Source organism: Salmo salar, chromosome 27, assembly GCF_965601325.2.
Source record: "Salmo salar chromosome 27, fSalSal1, whole genome shotgun sequence".
Lineage (NCBI taxonomy): Eukaryota > Metazoa > Chordata > Actinopteri > Salmoniformes > Salmonidae > Salmo > Salmo salar.
Window position 1 is genome coordinate 26403705 of NC_138317.1, and position 21974 is coordinate 26425678.

General features: G+C 49.3%; 1 protein-coding gene across 42 annotated transcripts in view; it reads right to left on the bottom strand.

Moving 5' to 3' along the window:
• Nucleotides 1–21974, bottom strand: part of clasp2 (cytoplasmic linker associated protein 2) — a 91778-nt gene that overhangs the window by 23868 nt on the left and 45936 nt on the right. For 5 of the 42 annotated variants that reach the window (XM_082970172.1, XM_082970145.1, XM_082970176.1 and 2 more), the window contains 23 exons: nt 20931–21007; nt 20532–20770; nt 20202–20337; nt 20049–20119; nt 19880–19939; nt 19528–19605; nt 18204–18371; nt 17648–17688; nt 16781–16930; nt 16291–16314; nt 15503–15601; nt 15218–15244; nt 13556–13582; nt 12244–12408; nt 10625–10669; nt 9636–9743; nt 9193–9255; nt 7440–7546; nt 6169–6192; nt 4195–4350; nt 3628–3719; nt 3433–3496; nt 2316–2378 (listed from right to left, as the gene is read on the bottom strand). In XM_082970172.1, coding sequence (XP_082826298.1) covers nt 2316–2378; nt 3433–3496; nt 3628–3719; nt 4195–4350; nt 6169–6192; nt 7440–7546; nt 9193–9255; nt 9636–9743; nt 10625–10669; nt 12244–12408; nt 13556–13582; nt 15218–15244; nt 15503–15601; nt 16291–16314; nt 16781–16930; nt 17648–17688; nt 18204–18371; nt 19528–19605; nt 19880–19939; nt 20049–20119; nt 20202–20337; nt 20532–20770; nt 20931–21007 — 2084 coding nt within the window. Of the gene's footprint in view, nt 1–2315; nt 2379–3432; nt 3497–3627; nt 3720–4194; nt 4351–6168; nt 6193–7439; nt 7547–9192; nt 9256–9635; nt 9744–10624; nt 10670–12243; nt 12409–13555; nt 13583–15217; nt 15245–15502; nt 15602–15844; nt 15863–16290; nt 16315–16780; nt 16931–17647; nt 17689–18203; nt 18372–19527; nt 19606–19879; nt 19940–20048; nt 20120–20201; nt 20338–20531; nt 20771–20930; nt 21008–21974 lie in introns of all 42 variants that reach the window. The other 37 variants (XM_082970178.1, XM_082970162.1, XM_082970183.1 and 34 more) reach the window with 30 other exon arrangements.

A 21974-nucleotide genomic window follows, 5' to 3' on the forward strand; every position in this document is an offset into this window, starting at 1 on the left:
ACACCCCCATAAAGAAAATGATAATTAAAAACAGGTTCAGCCCCTGGTTTGACCGTGATCTTGCAGAGTTACTCCACCTCAAGAATTGGATTTGGTGAAAGGCTCGGCACACACATACTCAGGCTGACTGGCTCTTGTTCAGGCAAATGAGAAATAAGTGCACTCAGGCTATCCGGAAGGCCAAAGTTAGTTACTTTAAGGAACAGTTCTCTCTCTGTGGGTCTAACCCCAAGAAGTTCTGGAAAACGGTTAAAGACCTGGAGAATAAACCCTCCTCCTCACAGCTGCCTATGTTTCTTTATGTTGACGATGTGGTTTTTACTGACAAGAAGCACATGGCTGAGCTCTTTAATCACCACTTCATTAAGTCAGGATTCCTATTTGTCTCAGCCATGCCTCCTTGCCCGTCCAACATTTCCTCATCTCCCACCCCTTCTAATGCAACTATCCTCGATGCTTCTCCCTCTTTTTGCCCTGCCCTGCTACAAAGTTTCTCCCTGCAGGCAGTCACTGAGTCCGAGGTGCTAAAAGAGCGCCTGAAACTTGACCCCCAAAAAACCCTCTGGGTCAGATGGTTTAGACCCTTTCTTCTTTAAGGTTGCTGCCCCCAGCATCACCAAGCCTATGGCCGACCTTTTAACCTCTCTTCCCATTGCTTGGGAAGGCAGCCACGGTTCGTCCCTTATTTAAAGGGGGAGATCAAGCTGATCCTAATTGTTATAGGCCTATTTCTATTTTACCCTGTTTATCAAAAGTGTCTCTGAGGGGTCTTTGGCCTGGTTTGCTAACTACCTCCTCTCAAAGAGTGCATTGTATAAAGTCAGAAAATCTGCTGTCTCAGCCACTGCCTGTCACCAAGGGAGTACCCCAAGGCTCAATCCTAGGCCCCATGTTCTTCTCAATTTACATCAACAACATAGCTCAGGCAGTAGGAAGCTCTCACATCCATTTACAGATGATACAGTCTAATACTCAGCTGGCCCCTCCCAGGATTTTGTGTTAAAAGCTCTACAAAGCTTTCTTAGTGTTCAGCAAGTTTTCTCTACCCTTTACCTTGTTCTGAACACCACCCTAAACAAAGGTCATGTGGTTTGGTAAGAAGAACGCTCCTCTCCCCACAGGTGTGATTACTACCTCTGAGGGTTTAGAACGTGAGGTAGTCACCTCATACAAGTACGTGGGAGTATGGCTAGACGGTACACTGTCCTTCTCTCAGCACATATCAAAGCTGCTGGCTAAAGTTAAATCTAGACTTGGTTGTCATCTCTATATACCCGTCGCAAAACCCACTGGTTGATACTTATTTATAAAACCCTCTTAGGCCTCACTCCCCCCTATCTGAGATATCTACTGCAGCCCTCCTCCTCCACATTCAACACCTGCTCTGGCAGTCAAATTCTGTTAAAGGTCCCCAAAGCACACACATCCCTGGGTCGCTCCTCTTTTCAGTTCGCTACAGCTAACGACTTTTTTTAATCCCCCTTCCCCGCAGAGTCCTTTTGCTAGGCCGTCATTGTAAATAAGAATTTGTTCTTTACTTATTTGCCTAGTTAAAAGGTTAAATTAAAATAAAATCATAAATCAATGACATTTTTCAAATAATTTCGGGCCAAATTCCAGTTAAACTTGGAGGACAGTTACGCTTCACTACTTACAAAAACCTTGCTTCTGATGAAGAGTTACAACCGTAAGTAAACAGCCGTATTAGACTGAAAGATAAGGTCTCCATGCTCATTAGTTTCTCATTAAACATATTTGCTGCTTCTTCACTCAATCCCGTTTTTAAAAAAAAGTCTTCATTCCCAACTGTTTTACATTCCGAGACCAACCAGAAATGTATTCTTGGCCAAATATTCCCAGATTTTCATAAAACAGCCACACGTGGTCTCTCCTTTCTGCATCACCAAAGTTAGTGTGAGGAGAAAGACTAGACTAGGCACGGCTGGTGTGCTTAAATGAGCTCGTTCAGTGCAACAAAATGACGTAGTCTACACTGTCCCGCAAAATCATCCTGCATTTGGGTATTTTAAATGTGGTCACCCTAACACACACACTCATGCGTACCCACCCACCCACCCTCTCATCACATGCGCGCACAGATGTGTGTGCAGTGCACACAAGGTGCTTCCCGACTTGGACTGAAGTCAGAGTACCTCTGAACTGAAACAGGTGGCATTGTGCATTAATATCAATGTGGTACACTGTGAAGACAAGGACTACAGCCCTCTTATACGAACCAGTGGTTCTTATAAGAGTTCCTCTGTCTCTACACACAGCAGAGAAGGAGAGAAAGAGAGAGTGACAGTGAGGTGTACCTTGAAGGAGGCTGAGCTTATACCGGATTCTGCCGTTCCATAGACCCTAGATCCGGATTCTCGCTGAAAGTCACAACCGGTACCGTCAGACGAGGGGCGGGACAAGGGGTTGGGGGCGTCAGGGGAGCGGGTGGGGAGACACTCCAAATGCCGGCAGAAGGAGGGGATGGGGAGTGGCGTTAGAGGGGAGCGAGGGAACCGTAGCGGGCGGGGTTAGTAACAAAGAAAGAGGCGGGGGAAGGGGGGGTGCTGCAAAAATGGTGTGTGTGTGTGTGTGTGTGTGGTCAGTGTAATCTTATATAGACCACGCAGGGGAAGAAGAGGGAAGGAGTTGCAGTGAACGCGGTGAGCACAACCAGCGGATTGGCTAACGAACAGTGAGAGAGCAATCCCATGGGCCAGCGGAGAGTGTGAGGTCACACGCAGACTCAGGCGTAGCATGCCGTTAGAAACCAGTCAGATACCACCTAACGCAGCACATGCCTGTGTGTGTGTCTGTGCATTACGTTTTATCTGATTATGAGTCTCAGTATGTCTGTGTATTTATGTTTCCGTGTGTGAGAATAAATGTGTGTTTGCAGAACCTAGTTTCCTAAGTGTCGTTTCGGCAGAATCCGGTACCCAATATAAACACAGGTGTGTGTGTATATATACTGGATGTGTTTAAGGTGTCAGTGGATTGTGTGTGTGTATGTGTGTGTGTGTGTGTATACACACAGGTGTGTGTGTGTGTATATATACTGTATGTGTTTAAGGTGTCAGTGGATTGTGTGTGTATATACACAGGCGTGTGTGTGTATATATATACTGTATGTGTTTAAGGTGTCAGTGGATTGTGTGTGTGTGTGTATGTGTGTGTATACACAGCTGTGTGTATATATACTGTATGTGTTTAAGGTGTCAGTGGATTGTGTGTGTGTGTGTATGTGTGTGTATACACAGCTGTGTGTATATATACTGTATGTGTTTAAGGTGTCAGTGGATTGTGTTTGTGTGTATGTGTGTATACACAGGTGTGTGTATATATACTGTATGTGTTTAAGGTGTCAGTGGATTGTGTGTGTGTGTGTGTGTGTGTGTATACACAGGTGTGTGGTAGCTGTGCATGCATCCATACCTTACTGTGGGGGTCTGCAAACATCCTGGTGAAGATCTCACACAACCTCTTCAACTCCACACGACTGTAGACACACACAATTATACAAAGGTGAATACGCCGATGGTAGCATGTACTGCATCAGATAAACAGCGTCTCGGTTTGAATAGTTCCTGAAAGGCTGCCAGGTGAAACGGTGCGTTGTGATAGGCTGACCTGAGGGTGCGTTGGTTCTTCAGTAGAGCCTGTAGACCCAGAAGCCCCTCCTTCCTCTCCGACCAATTGGCACTGGCACAGCGGTTCAACACCTGGGACACAAAGGGTTAAAGGACTTTTAGACTGGGCGGCAGGTAGCTTAGCGGTTAGAGAAGCAAGCCAGCAACCAAAGGTTTGCCAGTTCAAATCCCGGGTCTGATGGTAAAAAAATCTGCCGGGAAGTGAGCCGGCAACCAGAGGGTTGCTGGTATCAAATCCTAGATGCTGTTGTGCCTTTGAGCAATGCACTTAACCCCCCACAACAACTGCTCTAAGGCGGCCAGTGTGGCAGGCTCCTGATCCAACCTGTATGTCTCTTTCAGAGGGTTCAGATAAAGAACAGTAACATTTTGACTGTGTACAATTGATGAATAATTGTAATCTTAAAATGACGAAGTATTGAATCTTCAGCCAGGAACCCACACAAGGCATGGGGGAATATGTGAACTGAAGTGATTGAAATAACGCTTGGTGCTATTTGCATATGGTGTGACTAATGACTAATCCAAAATCTGTGTTGTTTCTGACCTCAGCCACGTCCTCAGTCTGTCTCATGTACGTGGGGATGGCTCCTCCGTTCCTGGAGCTGTAGGAGCGCTCTGAGCAGGCGCTGGACGCATCACTGTTAGCATCATCATCCGAATACATCCCATAGTTCTCATAGCGCCGCCGCGCTGGCTTCTTCTACGGGGGGAGGAGATAAAGAGAGAGCGAGCGACAGAGAGAGCGACAGCGAGAGAGACAGAGCGAGCGACAGAGAGAGCGACAGAGCGAGAGCGACAGAGCGAGCGACAGAGCGAGCGACAGAGCGAGAGCGAGCGACAGAGCGAGAGCGAGCGACAGAGCGAGAGCGAGCGACAGAGGGCGGGCGAGCGACAGAGGGCGGGCGAGCGACAGAGGGCGGGCGAGCGAGCGAGCGACAGAGAGCGAGCGAGCGAGCGACAGAGAGAGCGAGCGAGCGACAGAGAGCGAGCGACAGAGAGAGCGACAGAGAGAGCGACAGAGAGAGCGACAGCGAGAGAGACAGAGCGAGCGACAGAGAGAGCGACAGAGCGAGAGCGACAGAGCGAGAGCGAGCGACAGAGCGAGAGCGACAGAGCGAGAGCGAGCGACAGAGCGAGAGCGAGCGACAGAGCGAGAGCGAGCGACAGAGGGCGGGCGAGCGACAGAGGGCGGGCGAGCGACAGAGGGCGGGCGAGCGACAGAGGGCGGGCGAGCGACAGAGGGCGGGCGAGCGACAGAGGGCGGGCGAGCGACAGAGGGCGAGCGAGCGACAGAGAGCGAGCGAGCGACAGAGAGAGCGAGCGAGCGACAGAGAGAGAGAGCGAGCGAGCGACAGACAGAGAGATAGCGAGCGAGCGACAGAGAGATAGCGAGCGAGCGACATAGAGAGATAGCGAGCGACAGAGAGAGAGAGCGAGCGAGCGACAGAGAGAGAGCGACAGAGAGAGAGCGACAGACAGAGAGAGAGCGACAGACAGAGAGAGAGCGACAGACAGAGAGAGAGCGACAGACAGAGAGAGAGCGACAGACAGAGAGAGAGCGACAGAGAGAGAGCGACAGAGATAGCGAGCGACAGAGAGAGAGAGCGAGCGAGAGAGAGAGCGAGCGAGAGAGCGAGCGAGCGACAGAGAGAGAGAGCGAGCGAGCGACAGAGAGAGAGAGCGAGCGAGCGACAGAGAGAGAGAGCGAGCGACAGAGAGAGAGAGCGAGCGACAGAGAGAGAGAGCGAGCGACAGAGAGAGAGCGAGCGACAGAGAGAGAGCGAGCGAGAGCGAGCGACAGAGAGAGAGCGAGCGAGAGAGAGCGACAGAGAGATAGCGACAGAGAGATAGCGAGCGACAGAGATAGCGAGCGACAGAGAGATAGCGAGCGACAGAGAGATAGCGAGCGACAGAGAGATAGCGAGCGACAGAGAGATAGCGAGCGACAGAGATAGCGAGCGAGCGACAGATGGAGCGAGCGAGCGACAGAGATAGCGAGCGAGCGACAGAGATAGCGAGCGAGCGACAGAGATAGCGAGCGAGCGACAGAGATAGCGAGCGAGCGACAGAGATAGCGAGCGAGCGACAGAGATAGCGAGCGAGCGACAGAGATAGCGAGCGAGCGACAGAGATAGCGAGCGAGCGACAGAGAGATAGCGAGCGACAGAGAGATAGCGAGCGAGCGAGCGACAGAGAGATAGCGAGCGAGCGAGCGACAGAGAGATAGCGAGCGAGCGACAGAGAGATAGCGAGCGAGCGACAGAGGGCGAGCGAACGACAGAGAGCGACAGAGAGCGACAGAGAGCGACAGAGGGCGAGCGAACGACAGAGAGCGACAGAGAGCGACAGAGAGCGACAGAGAGAGAGAACGACAGAAAAAGAAAGAGCAAGTGAGAAACATACTTTCCCTTTACGTAACTTGTACACTTAAAATAACACCTTTCAACCGCACACACACACACACACACACACACACACACACACACACACACACACAGCAGTAGGTAGAGACGCTGACCTTGGATCTCATGTCTCCCAACAGCTGAGAGCGTTAAACAGAGGAGGAACCAGGGGTTAGTCACACACAGCAGTAAGTGTGCGAGAGTGTGTGTGTGTGTACAGTGTAAGTGTTTGGATGTGTATATATGAGCTACGATAGAGAGATGGTAAGAGATAGAGAGATGGTGAGAGAGAGAGAGAGAGAGAAAAGGTAAGAGAGAGAGAGAGAGAGAGAGAGAAGGTAAGAGATAGAGAGAGAGAGAAGGTAAGAGAGAGAGAGAGAGAGAGAGAAAAGGTAAGAGAGAGAGAGAGAGAGAGAGAGAGAGAGAGAGAGAGAAAAGGTAAGAGAGAGAGAGAGAGAGAGAGAGAGAGAGGAGAGAGAGAGAGAGAAGGTAAGAGAGAGAGAGAGAGAAGGTAAGAGAGAGAAGGTAAGAGAGAGAGAGAGAGAGATAGAGAGATGGTGAGAGCGAGAGAGAGAGAGAGAGAGAGAAGGTAAGAGAGAGAGAGAGAGAAGGTAAGAGAGAGAGAGAGAGAGAGAGAGAGAGAGAAGGTAAGAGAGAGAGAGAGAGAGAAGGTAAGAGAGAGAGAGAGAAGGTAAGAGAGAGAGAGAGAAGGTAAGAGATAGAGAGATGGTGAGAGAGAGAGAGAGAGAGAGAGAGAGAAGGTAAGAGAGAGAGAGAGAGAAGGTAAGAGAGAGAGAGAGAGAGAGAGATAGAGAGAGAGAAGGTAAGAGATAGAGATGGTGAGAGAGAGAGAGATAGAGATAGAGAAGGTAAGAGATAGAGAAGGTAAGAGATAGAGAAGGTAAGAGACAGAGAAGGTAAGAGACAGAGAAGGTAAGAGACAGAGAGATGGTGAGAGAGAGAGAAAAGGTAAGAGATAGAGAGATGGTGAGAGAGAGAGAGAGAGAGAGATAGAGAGAGAGATGGTGAGATAGAGAGAGAGATGGTGAGAGAGAGAGAGAAGGTAAGAGAGAGAGAGAGAGAGAAGGTAAAAGAGAGAGAGAGAGAGAAGGTAAGAGAGAGAGAGAGAGAAGGTAAGAGAGAGAGAGAGAGAGAAGGTAAGAGAGAGAGAGAGAGAGAAGGTAAGAGAGAGAGAGAGAGAGAGAGAGAGAGAGAGAGAGAGATAGAGAAGGTAAGAGACAGAGAGATGGTGAGAGAGAGAGAGAGAGAGATAGAGAGAGAGAAGGTAAGAGACAGGGAAGGTGAAAGAGGGGGAGAAAGGAGTTGGCATAAATATTGTCTCAGTGTGTGTGTGTGTGTAATGTGTGTAATGTGCATATGTGTGTACCAGGGCGTCAGCGAGCGCCTCTTCTACATCAGATCCTGTGTTGAGGATTCTCATGGCGCTGACGGATGAGGACAGACGACTGGACTGACTGATACTGTACCCTGACCCTGGAGGGATGAGAGAAAGAGAGCCCGAGAGACACACACATTACAGATGCAGTCAAACACACAAAACTGAAATCCCTTTCACCCTCCTCCCACCAGACCTCCTCCCTTCCACCAGACCTCCTCCCTTCCTTCCACCCTCATCCCATCAGACCTTCTCCCTTCCACCAGACCTCATCCCTTCCTTCCACCCTCCTCCCATCAGACCTCCTCCCATCCACCCTCATCCCATCAGACCTCCTCCGTTCCTCCCACCAGACCTCATCCCACCAGACCACCTACCATCCACCCTCATCCCATCAGACCTCCTCCCTTCCACCAGACCTCCTCCCTTCCTTCCACCCTCCTCCCATCCACCCTCATCCCATCAGACCTCCTCCGTTCCTCCCGCCAGACCTCATCCCACCAGACCACCTCCCTTCCACCCTCCTCCCACCAGACCTCCTCCCTTCCTCCCACTCTCATCCCACCAGACTGCCTCCCTTCCATCCTCCTCCCACCAGACCTCCTCCCACCCTCCTCCCATCAGACCTCCTCAATCCCACCAGACCTCCTCCCTTCCACCAGACCTCCTCCCTTCCACCAGACCTCCTCCCTTCCACCAGACCTCCTCCCTTCCTTCCACCCTACTCCCACCAGACCTCATCCCATCAGACATCCTCCCTTCCTCCCACTCTCATCCCACCAGACTGCCTCCCTTCCACCCTCCTCCCACCAGACCTCCTCCCACCAGACCTCCTCCCACCAGACCTCCTCCCACCAGACCTCCTCCCTTCCTCACACTCATCCCACCAGACCTCCTCCCTTCCTCACACCCTCATCCCATCAGACCTCCTCCCTTCCTCCCACTCTCCTCCCATCAGACCTCCTCCCATCCACCAGATCTCCTCCCTTCCACCAGATCTCCTCCCTTCCTCCCACTCCCCTCCCATCAGACCTCCTCCCTTCCTCCCACCTGCATCCCATCAGACCTCCTCCCTTCCTCCCACCCTCATCCCATCAGACTTCCTCCCTTCCTCCCACCAGACCTCCCACCCTCCTCCCATCAGACCTCCTCCCATCAGACCTCCTCCCACCCTCATCCCATCAGACCTCCTCCCACCCTCCTCCCATCAGACCTCCTCCCATCAGACCTCCTCCCACCCTCATCCCATCAGACCTCCTCCCATCAGACCTCCTCCCATCAGACCTCCTCCCATCAGACCTCCTCCCTTCCCTACCCACCCTATGCCTCAAAACCTCTCCCACGGCTAGATGGCATGATGAATAAATTACAAAAATATGACCAAATGACCCTTGACCCCTAAGAGCTGTGACCAAAGCATGATGGGAGTAAATAAACAAACATGGAGGACGCCGTGTCCGTGTTGATGGGAGGCGGGACTAAAATCAGGAAATAGATGAGTGAGAGAACAGAGTTACAAATGCATCCTCAAATGGAGATGGAATGGTTGGCATGGCAACTGAACAGGGTGGAGGAAGAATGCGTTTCTGGCGGAAGCTTCAGGAAGAGAACGAAGGAAAATAATAACAGAGAAAGAAAAAAAAGAGTAGATCTAGAAAAGGGAAAAAAAGAAAAGATGGAGAATGTAAAATAGGAGTCAAGAGGAAGGAGGGAGCAAAAGAGGATAGAGGTACTCATCGTTCACCTGCGGCCCCTAAAGCGTCGGCGGTATGGAGAGCTCCAGTGGAGCGAGAGTAGTGCCGCGACGCTGCAACAATGAACCCCACACACACGCAGAGAACCACACACACAAAACAGGCCCCCCCATCGTTAGAACTTACTCACAGTGTGAGAGAAAGAGACCCAGAACCACACAACATGTCAATGTGTGTGATTAGTAGTCTGAAGACTCCAGTTCTGCTTCCCTACAGAGGCTGACAGTATTCCATTTCTGTGGCAAAGACCAGAGTCACCTGAGCTAGCCAGTCCAAACTGCTGGGACAGCGGATACAATGTCATCCCCAAAATGACAGCACGTGTTGTTGTTAGATCAACTGTACACAAGGTGGTCAGTTTTGTTGTTCCATATTGTTGGCTTGTGTCTGTGTTTTACTATGTGGTATCTATGACGTGATGTGTGTTACTCACCCAGGGGTGTAAAGGAGCGTGCAGGGCTGGTGTCTCTGCTGCTCTCTCTGCTGGCCTCCCTGCTGCAGCCCTGACTCATACTGGGCCGGGGGATACGACTACCCCGAGCTACAGTACCATGTTACCAGGGGACGGGCGGGGAAGAGGAAAGGAAGAAAGAAAGATAGAAAGCAACAAATAAACAGAGAGAGGACAAAGGAGAGAGAGTCATAAGAGTGACACCCTGATAGCGACAGGACTGAAAAAGAGCACAGCTCTACTGGCTCCATGGGTGAGTCTCAATAGTCTGCAGTGGTTTAGAAAGGAAGCCACAGTAGACTATTGACACACAGCCCTAGTGAGCTCAGGACTGCAGGGCTCAGAAATAACATGTATATAAACAATTTCAGCACACACACACACACACACACACACACACACACACACACACACACACACACACACACACACACACACACACAGCAGGACAGAAGGAGGAAATGAGAAGCAGATGAAAGACCAGGGGTGAGGGGGGAGGATCTCTGTTTTCATCCAATAAGCATCAAGCTCATCCTGACTGTTCATTGGCCAGAGACGGCATCCACACACCAATCAGAGTTAATCACAGAGAACTGTTATAGGGGAACCAATGAAGCTTCACCGATCCTATGACGCTTCACCGATCCTATGACGCTTCATTCACACCTGCGGCCAATTGGTTAGTGGGAAGATGCAAATTGTCACCACGATTACCATGGCAACCCATCACCATGACAACACACAGCCATGCGTTCGGCGGTTAGAGAGGAGGATTCTGGAATTTTGAGGCGGCGAGCGACAGCCTGACGGAAGGCTGAAATGGTTTGAGAGAGAGAAATGGAGGGAGATAAAGAGATGAAGATAGAGGGATAGAGAGAGTGAAATGGAGGGACGGAGAAGAGAAAGAGGGAGAGGGAGAGATTGAGGGATGCGGGTGGAGTTGTCAGAGGGACGAGTCAGAAAGTTCTTACCTCCTCTGCTTGCACCGTTGTAGATGGAACTAATACTGGAGGGAGCTAGAGACCAGAGGAAGGAGGGAGGAGGAGGAGGGAGGAGAGGAAGGAGAAAGAAAGAGGGAGTAAAGTAGAGGTCAGCTTTAAATTAGTTCTCGCTTTCAAAGTTATTGGAGAAAGGAATGGACTGATATATGACATCACACAAAGATGCGGTGGTAAGGGGACATGTGATTGGTGCAGATTGATCAAGTTGTTGGTGGTCAAGGGAGATGCAAGCAGACCGCTGTGTGTGAGACCTGTCAATCTCTGGGCCTTAGCCAATCAGACGTGAGCAGGAACAAACAGAAGCAGGCCAATGGAGGGGGGAAATTATTTATTGGTTTAGCAATAACAAACAACGATAAAAATCCATGCATCCTGTCAATGGAGGGAAAGGAGGAGGCTTGGATGTGTCATCAAGATGAAACCAGGCAGGTAAGACAAGGAGCTGGGATGGGTCACTATGATGATGACTGGATGTGTCATCAAGATGAAACCAGGCAGGTAAGACAAGGAGCTGGGATGGGTCACTATGATGATGACTGGATGGGTCATCAAGATGAAACCAGGCAGGTAAGACAAGGAGCTGGGATGGGTCACTATGATGATGACTGGATGGGTCATCAAGATGAAACCAGGCAGGTAAGACAAGGAGCTGGGATGGGTCACTATGATGATGACTGGATGGGTCATCAAGATGAAACCAGGCAGGTAAGACAAGGAGCTGGGATGGGTCACTATGATGATGACTGGATGGGTCATCAAGATGAAACCAGGCAGGTAAGACAAGGAGCTGGGATGGGTCACTATGATGATGACTGGATGTGTCATCAAGATGAAACCAGGCAGGTAAGACAAGGAGCTGGGATGGGTCACTATGATGATGACTGGATGGGTCATCAAGATGAAACCAGGCAGGTAAGACAAGGAGCTGGGATGGGTCACTATGATGATGACTGGATGGGTCATCAAGATGAAACCAGGCAGGTAAGACAAGGAGCTGGGATGGGTCACTATGATGATGACTGGATGGGTCATCAAGATGAAACCAGGCAGGTAAGACAAGGAGCTGGGATGGGTCACTATGATGATGACTGGATGGGTCATCAAGATGAAACCAGGCAGGTAAGACAAGGAGCTGGGATGGGTCACTATGATGATGACTGGATGGGTCATCAAGATGAAACCAGGCAGGTAAGACAAGGAGCTGGGATGGGTCACTATGATGATGACTGGATGTGTCATCAAGATGAAACCAGGCAGGTAAGACAAGGAGCTGGGATGGGTCACTATGATGATGACTGGATGTGTCATCAAGATGAAACCAGGCAGGTAAGACAAGGAGCTGGGATGGGTCACTATGATGATGACTGGATGTGTCATCAAGATGAAACCAGGCAGGTAAGACAAGGAGCTGGGATGGGTCACTATGATGATGACTGGATGGGTCATCAAGATGAAACCAGGCAGGTAAGACAAGGAGCTGGGATGGGTCACTATGATGATGACTGGATGGGTCATCAAGATGAAACCAGGCAGGTAAGACAAGGAGCTGGGATGGGTCACTATGATGATGACTGGATGTGTCTACTTACCGACAGACAGGCGTGTAGGGGAGGAGTCTCGTGAGCAGCCCTGGCTGCGGGGGATGCGGCTACGTCTTCCCCCTGTCCCAGCTAGGACCCTCTGGGCTCCAGAACCCAGCGTACTCAGAGCTGTGCTGGTCAGGACACGGCCAGGGGAACCACTCCGACTGCCGGCTAGAGAGAGCGGGAGGGAAGACAGTTAGAGACGTACACACAGACCACACACTTGTCATGCGTGGCACCCTATTGTCTAAGGAATAGTAACATTAACAACCCCAACCCCTTCAGTGTCTGCAGCAGACCTGGGTAGAATACATGTCAAACACTTAAAAGTATGAGGAGAGCTTGTTTTGGGACTATTATTCCCATTAGTTCAATAGTAAATCAAGCTCAACTAAAGTCTCAAAGTATTTGAGTGTATTATTGACCCAGGTCTGGTTAGCAGATCAGAAGGAACTAGATGTGAAGGAACATGGTGAATGGGCTCAATGGGACTGAAGCCATTTTGATTTCAGGGTTTGGGATTGTTTTCAACCAGATTCAGGGGACCAGCTTTGGCGGCCATCTTGGGACTGTCATCATTTCAGTGGGTTGTTTGCTTATTCCCAAATAATTACATGGAGTACAATATATGTTTTTCATTCCAGTCTCCAATCACACGGCCCATAATGCATTATGTTGAATGTCACAGATCTACACATGCCTTTATGATCTTTTAACTCAAAAGACAAAGACGTGAAGAAGTGCTGAAAGTGAAATGTGGACCGAGGGTCATGTGACATGAGTGAGACAAACACTGTTTATCACATCAATCTATTTCAGCACACATACGCAGAATACAAACGTACATACTACACACAGTCTTCTACACACACCACCACGAATCACCTCTAACCGCTAACACCAAGTGAATTGGAGCTAACACTTTGTGACTAAGCAAGGGATAGATGGGACTACCCCAGTGTACCCACAACCCCACCTCAGAGTGGTCTGTTCTGTCAAGCATGCTGGTCACATGGCATTCTACCTCCCATGCATCAGAATACCAATGCATCTCTCTCATCTTCCGCATCTATCCCCTCATCCTCTCTGCTCCCTCCTAACAGGTAGACACAGGCCTCAGCTCAGAGCACAAGTAGTCATAAGGCAGGCAGCCAGCCATGTTTAAGTTTAAACTATAAGTCCCAGCATGCTTCAGCTAGAGGGGGTGGAGCTTTAGGTGACCAGCTTTGTTGAGGGGTGAGGAGGGTGAGAAGAGGTGAGGGGTGAGAGAAGGGGTGATGAGGGTGAAGGTAACAGGTAGTACACGTTAGACTCTTACCACCAATGGGGGTAGCAGACTGAGATCCTGCACCAATGAGAAGGCAGGATTGGCGAGGGGAGCGGGGACAGGAACAGGAAGTTAAACCAGATGAATTATGGGTGTTAGAGCACAAAGCATCATGGGAGTTAGAACATAGAGAGTATCATGGGAGCGTTCCGAGACGAGAGACAGAGCGACAATGACCACGCTTCAAACACGGAAATACATGTATCAATTAAATATAAAATAAACTATGAATGCTGAGACACAAGGAGCCAGCTGTGATGCTTGATGGAAGAACGGTAGAGCACTGCATGATGGGTAGCCGGTGTGTAACGCAGCAGTATCACTGACGAAGCAAAGCAGCTTCACAATGGAGGAAATAAAAATCTCTCTCTCACTCTCTCTCACTCTCACTGCCAAAACCTGCACTGCCCAACCACAGCTCTCTGTCCCAAAGATATCTCACCAGCATTATTAATTGTCTCTTGCTCTCAATCCGTAAGTCTATTGACACACCAGTACGTCAATCTAAGCAACATAATAAAACATTTTTAAAAATACACATCCTTTAGTTTATTCTAGAGATAGACTTTCGGTATGGGCTGCGTCTCAATCCGCCGTATCCGCCCATGTCGGCCTTCCACATCTGCGGTGGAAGGTGGCCGAGCTGCAGCGGTGGAAGGTGGCCGAGCTGCAGCGGTGGAGGTCAGACCATGAGACATCTCACAAAAACCTCTGTAGTGTCAGAACGGTTTTGCCTACAATCTAATGTGGACAGATGAGACCCCTCTGTGGAAAGGGGAGACCCTCATGAACACAAGTGTCACAGGACTCTTCTGAAGGGAACCCATACAAATGAATGGAAGTATGGAGGAAGTTTTTTGGCAGAAAAAATAAGGGGTTAAATGTTAATTTTTTTTGACATTTATGAATGTGTATTCAATGTGTTACTAACGGCTATAGCAGTGAAGGCCAAATTCAATATTTCCTAAAATAAAAATGTTTCTAAAAATAAATGACGGCTTTGACATTGAGGTTAACCTCTCGTTTCTTCAATGTGTTGTGTTTTTGCTGTCAGGTTGAGCCTTGGAGAGATCCCATTTTTCACATTAAAACCATCATCTGGATTATGATTTGGGGCCTCATCGTCACTACAGTTTATGTAACAACAAAGGAGGTCAAACCAGTCAACACACTTGATTTGAGAGTGCTGCACCAACTTGATTTGAGAGTGCTGCACCAACTTGATTTGAGAGTGCTGCACCAACTTGATTTGAGAGTGCTGCACCAACTTGATTTGAGAGTGCTGCACCAACTTGATTTGAGAGTGCTGCACCAACTTGATTTGAGAGTGCTGCACCAACTTGATTTGAGAGTGCTGCACCAACTTGATTTGAGAGTGCTGCACCAACTTGATTTGAGAGTGCTGCACCAACTTGATTTGAGAGTGCTGCACCAACTTGATTTGCTGAGTTGGCTCCTGTTTTGGTATTTTTTTTTATAACTATTGGCAGAACTGGACTTTTCACACCAACCAACACACCACTCTCAGTGATGAGACAACAGAGCATGCAGAGAACACACATTTTCAAACACACACACTCTCAACAACCAACGGTGACCATGAGAGCAACATAATGGGTCCATCTACCCCACTGCAACACACACACAGAATACCTGGCGTGCAATCTGATTCGTCGGAACCTAAGAGGTATAAAAAACATTTGCAGGAGCTTATTGTCTCTGTGAGGGATACCAGCAGTGACTATAGAAAGAGTGTGTATAACTCATCTTGCAAAAACACACGCACGCTCAAATACTCTCAAAGTAATACGGCAGAGGAAGATTGTGTGTATGTGAGGGATGTGGTATTTGAGGCTCAAAAACGGTGTGTGTGTGTGTGTGTGTGTGTGTGTGTGTGTGTGTGTGTGTGTGTGTGTGTGTGTGTGCCTTTCTTCTTACGTTGTGACTGGGACACCATCTTGGTGCGGGTGCGTCCCCGGGAGTCCACCTGGCTGACGCTGGTTGCCGTGGTGAGAGGCTGCTTGGTCCTCAGACGACCTGAGGTCAGAGGTCATACTGTTAGATTGGACACTGACTAGACACACACACACTCTCTTATTTTCTCACACTTTCTGAATAGAACAGAGCCCTCCACCCTCCACTACTAAGCAATAGTTTAGAGGTAAGAAGCACTACTGCTGAATACTACTTAGTCAAAATACAGGTATATACCTACCTAACTACAGGCTACACAGAAACTAGTCTTACAGTCTAGAACTACAGTACCTACTACTGTCTTACCATTGACTGACCTGGCCCCTAAAATCAGACAGAGAGGGGGGAGGGGTGTGTCATCGGTCAAAGGTCATATAAAGTGATGTAGGGTGTTTAAAGTGAGTGGGTTTTTTGAACAGCGCATTCAATCCCATGTATTATTATTTATTATTATTATGTAGCTATGCAGACTAAATATGTGACTGTTAATAAACAAAATAACAACATTAAATCAGAAGTTCTTTCCTTATTTCATAAATGGAATATGAGAATGTGAGCGTGAGAGAACAGACAAACAGCAGAGGGCACCGTGGTTACAGACTGGCTGGGGTTACAGAGTTGCTGTCCAGGGCCACCACCCAGAATACACAGGAAGGAGGGATGAAGGGAAGAATGAGGAAAAAAGGAAAATAATAGCGTGAGGTGTTTTTGAGTGGAGGAGAGGAGAGTGAAGCAGGAGGAGAAGCTCTTACCATCCATTTTATCAGAGGCATCATCTTTAGTGGCAGAGAGCGAGAGTGGAGAGAACAATAACGGTGAAGTGAGAAGGTGAAGAAAAGAGGAGAGAAAGAGAGAAGGAGAGTGGTATAGTGTCTGTGTTCGTTCAAACAGAGAATCATGCAGGAACAACAACTAAAAGAGCTAACAAATACACACTGACAGACCATAGCTACACAAACACACAGCCATAACACACAGCCAGGCAGCAAGCAGACATAGACAGGCTAACAGCCCCTCAGACAGACAAACCTAGGATAGGAGAGAGATGGAGAGGAGTTCAGCCTAGGTCTTGAAAGCAGCAGGAAACCATTATAACACAGCAAGTTGACTGTGAGTGTGTGGATGTCGGTTATTGAATGATTCATTGATAGACTGACAGACAGCTGACTGATGTAGACAGATGTCTAAACTGTCTGTCTGATTGGTTGGTTCGCTGCCTGGTTCGATTGACAGCTGCCTTACCCAATGACGAGTAGGAGCCGGGGGTCAGTCTCCCCGCCCCCACCTGCCCGATGTGCCGCTGCTTAGCAACTGTTGCTGCATTAACATCCACATCGCTACGGGAACGCTGCAGGGAGCCTGGCGACGCCCCGCCCTTATGACCAGCCGGGACTGGGAGGGGGAGGGAGGATATATACACACGCAAACACCACATCACTATACAAACACCACCACGTACTATACAATCACAATCACACATTATACACCCAACAAAAATATCAACGCAACATGTAAAGTGTTGGTCCCATGTTTCATGTTTCATGAGCTGAAATAAAAGATCCCAGAAATGTCCCATATGCACAAAAAGCTTATTTCTCTCAAATGATGTGCACAAATTTATTTACATCCCTGTTAGTGAGCATTTCTCCTTTGCCAAGATAATCCATCCACCTGACAGGTGTGGCATATCAAGAAGCTGATTAAACAACATGATCATTACACAGGTGGACCTTGTGCTGGGGACAATAAAAAGCCACTTTAAAATGCGAGGAGTATTTCTGTCTGTAATAAAGCCCGTTTGGGGGGAAAACCTCATTCTGATTGGCTGGGCCTGGCTCCCCAGTGGGTGCGCCTCTACCCGGTCATGTGAAATATATAGATTAGGGCCTGAAAAATGTAAATTGACTGATTTCCTTATATGAACTGTAGCTCAGTAAAATCGTAGAAATTGTTGCGGTTATATTTTTGTTCAGTATAAATGTGTGAATAGACAAACATACACAAATAACGTACACACCACTTGTACAAGATCAGGAATGATATGATCAATACCGGTATTTGTGTGTGTGTGTGTGTGTGTGTGTGTGTGTGTGTGTGTGTGTGTTTCACCTCTACCAGGAACAGCTGACCATTTAGACGACAGAGGACGACTGGGAGAGGTAGAGAGAGAGAGAGAGAGAGAGAGCGGGAGGTAGAGCGAGAGAGAGAGCGGGAGGTAGAGCGAGAGAGAGAGCGGGAGGTAGAGAGAGAGAGAGCGGGAGGTAGAGAGAGAGAGAGAGAGAGAGAGAGCGGGAGGTAGAGAGAGAGAGAGAGAGAGCGGGAGGTAGAGAGAGAGAGAGAGAGAGCGGGAGGTAGAGAGAGAGAGAGAGAGCGGGAGGTAGAGAGAGAGAGAGAGAGAGAGAGCGGGAGGTAGAGAGAGAGAGAGCGGGAGGTAGAGAGAGAGAGAGAGCGGGAGGTAGAGAGAGAGAGAGCGGGAGGTAGAGAGAGAGAGAGAGAGCGGGAGGTAGAGAGAGAGAGAGAGAGAGCGGGAGGTAGAGAGAGAGAGAGAGAGCGGGAGGTAGAGAGAGAGAGAACAATATTACTTTTTGGGTACTTCTGAGCCCCTCCCCCCCAAAAAAAACTATTAGGTTAAACACTGCATGGTTAAAAGGTCAGGGGCCATTACTTGAGGCTCTCCTGTGAAGAGGAAGAGGAGCGGTCGCTCTGAGGAAGAGACGCCACGCTCCCGGCATTCCTGAGAGACGACTGGAGGCTCCTCTGATAGGACGGTTCTAACGAGTTGAACAGAGTGTCCGCCTCTCCCGGAAAATGGTTCCTCAGACCCCAGTACGCCCTGAGGGAGGGAGGGGGAGAGAAGGAGAGAGAGAAAGTGTGAGTATGTGTATAGAAAAATGGTTCCTCAGACCCCAGTACGCCCTGAGGGAGGGAGGGGGAGAGAAGGAGAGAGAGAGAAAGTGTGAGTATGTGTATAGAAAAATGGTTCCTCAAACCCCAGTACGCCCTGAGGGAGGGAGGGGGAGAGAAGGAGAGAGAGAAAGTGTGAGTATGTGTATAGAAAAATGGTTCCTCAGACCCCAGTACGCCCTGAGGGAGGGAGGGGGAGAGAAGGAGAGAGAGAAAGTGTGAGTATGTGTATAGGACAATGGTTCCTCAGACCCCAGTACACACTGAGGGAGGGAGGAGGAGAGAAGGAGAGAGAGAGAAAGTGTGAGTATGTGTATAGAAAAATGGTTCCTCAGACCCCAGTACGCCCTGAGGGAGGGAGGGGGAGAGAAGGAGAGAGAGAGAAAGTGTGAGTATGTGTATAGAAAAATGGTTCCTCAAACCCCAGTACGCCCTGAGGGAGGGAGGGGGAGAGAAGGAGAGAGAGAAAGTGTGAGTATGTGTATAGAAAAATGGTTCCTCAGACCCCAGTACGCCCTGAGGGAGGGAGGGGGAGAGAAGGAGAGAGAGAAAGTGTGAGTATGTGTATAGGACAATGGTTCCTCAGACCCCAGTACACACTGAGGGAGGGAGGAGGAGAGAAGGAGAGAGAGAGAAAGTGTGAGTATGTGTATAGAAAAATGGTTCCTCAGACCCCAGTACGCCCTGAGGGAGGGAGGGGGAGAGAGAGAAAGTGTGAGTATGTGTATAGGACAATGGTTCCTCAGACCCCAGTACGCCCTGAGGGAGGGAGGAGGAGAGAAGGAGAGAGAGAGAAAGTGTGAGTATGTGTATAGAAAAATGGTTCCTCAGACCCCAGTACGCCCTGAGGGAGGGAGGAGGAGAGAAGGAGAGAGAGAGAAAGTGTGAGTATGTGTATAGAAAAATGGTTCCTCAGACCCCAGTACGCCCTGAGGGAGGGAGGGGGAGAGAAGGAGAGAGAGAAAGTGTGAGTATGTGTATAGGACAATGGTTCCTCAGACCCCAGTACACACTGAGGGAGGGAGGAGGAGAGAAGGAGAGAGAGAAAGTGTGAGTATGTGTATAGAAAAATGTGTGTGTCTTACTTGCGGGCCTCTACTCTGGCCTCTGCGTCGGCATCTGCAATCCCCTTCTTAATGCTCGCTACCATCACTGCTGTATGTCTGAGAGAGACAGAGAGACAGAGAGACAGAGAGACAGACAGACAGACAGACAGACAGACAGACAGACAGACAGACAGACAGACAGACAGACAGACAGACAGACAGACAGACAGACAGACAGACAGACAGACAGACAGACAGACAGACAGACAGACAGACAGACAGACAGACAGACAGACAGACAGACAGAGAAGGTGAACATGTGTACAATATTCAACCAAGATTCCATGCGCTTTAAAACGACCCGATATTTGTCTGTGTGTTGAACTCTCACCTCTCTAGAGTCTGGGTCTGCCACTCCTGCAGCAGCAGGTCCAAGAAGTCAAAACATTTCCTGAGGGAGGAAGAAACATCATCTTCATCATTACTACAATCCTCTTCATGTTCATGTTCATCATTACAATCATAAATGATTGTTTTTGTAACCATATGCATCACTCCACCTTCTGACGGCCACAGACTTGCAGGTGCAGTTACTGGTGATCAGGGGAATGAGTCTGGGAACGTGTGTGTGCTGCAGAGAGAAGGAAATACAAACTCAGTCATTTTATTATATGTGTTACCTGTGTGTGTGTGTGTGTGTGTGTCTAACTCACCCTTATGATGAAGCGTATAGCAGACACCCCTGAAGTGGCCATAACCTTGGCACAGTTAGGGATGAGGTTGAACAGGACAGGAAGAATGCCCTCGGCCCCATGGTCAAACTTATTACCCAACACTGTCGACAGGTGGCTAGAGTGAGAGACAGAGACAGACAGAGAGAGAGACAGAGAGAGACAGAGGGGGAGAGAGAGAGAGGGAGGGAGAGAGGGAGAAAAAGACAGGAAGTGAGAAAGTGTTACTTCCATTTTCAAATCCAATTTTAGAGAAGAAACGTAAAACGGAAATGTGGAAAAAGTGTGTGTGTGTGTGTGTGTAGTACTCACGCCACAGTGATGCAGGCCTCTCGTACCACCTGTGATCGGAGGTCTTTAGCTGACAGTTTGAATGCTCCGTCCAACAGCCTCAGGTGTTGGAAGAAACACTCGTACTCCGTTGCCCCGGCAACAATCAGCGAGCGGATCTTCTTCATTGCGGCAGCTCTCTGGTCCCAGTCATGTTTATCATCAGAACAGATCTCCCTGATCTTATTCAGGTTATCCTCCAGGTCACGAGATGAGTAGATCTGACAGAGACATGGAGATAGAGAGAGAAAGGGGGACAAAGAGATAATTAGATCATACTAGTGTTATCTACATCGCTTGCAGTCCTGCTACTAATGTGTACTAACGTGTGTGTGTGTGTGTGTGTGTGTGTGTGTGTGTGTGTGTGTGTGTGCGCGTTACCTGTACTGTGGGGACGTCAGTGAAGGCTTTGATGAAGTCTTCCTCATCGATGCCCCCAGCTCCATCCTTAGACGCACCTAGAGACAGAGGGGACAGAGAGGTCAGAGGGGACAGAGGGGACAGAGGGGTCAGAGAGGTCAGAGGGGACAGAGAGGTCAGAGGGGACAGAGGGGACAGAGGGGTCAGAGGGGTCAGAGAGGTCAGAGGGGACAGAGAGGTCAGAGGGGTCAGAGGGGACAGAGAGGTCAGAGGGGACAGAGAGGTCAGAGGGGACAGAGAGGTCAGAGGGGACAGAGAGGACAGAGGGGACAGAGGGGACAGAGAGGTCAGAGAGGTCAGAGGGGTCAGAGAGGACAGAGGGGTCAGAGAGGACAGAGGGGACAGAGGGGACAGAGGGGACAGAGGGGACAGAGAGGACAGAGGGGACAGAGAGGTCAGAGAGGTCAGAGAGGTCAGAGAGGTCAGAGGGGACAGAGGGGACAGAGAGGTCAGAGGGGACAGAGCGGTCAGAGGGGACAGAGAGGTCAGAGGGGACAGAGAGGACAGAGAGGTCAGAGCGGACAGAGAGGTCAGAGGTCAGAGAGCATGTGTATCCCAGTCTGAGTGACAGTAAGTTGTCCCCTTATTGATGTTAAATCCACTTCAATCAGTATAGATGAAGGGGAGGAGACAGGTTAAATAAGGATTTTTAAACCTCGAGACAATTGAGACATGGATTGTGTATGTGTGCTATTAAGATGGTGAATGGGCAAGACAAAATATTAAAGTTCCTTTGAATGGGGTATGGTAGTAGGTAACAGGCGCACCGGTTTGTGTCAAGAACTGCAACGCTGCTGGGTTTTTCACACAACAGTTTCCTGTGTGTATCAAGAATGGTCCACCACCCAAAGGACATCCAGCCAACTTGACACAACTGTGGGAAGCATTGAATCAACATGGGTCAGCATCCCAGTGGAACGCTTTCCACACCTTGTACAGTCCATGCCCTGACGAATTGAGGCTGTTCTGATGGCAAAAGGGGGGGTGCAACTCAATATTAGCAAG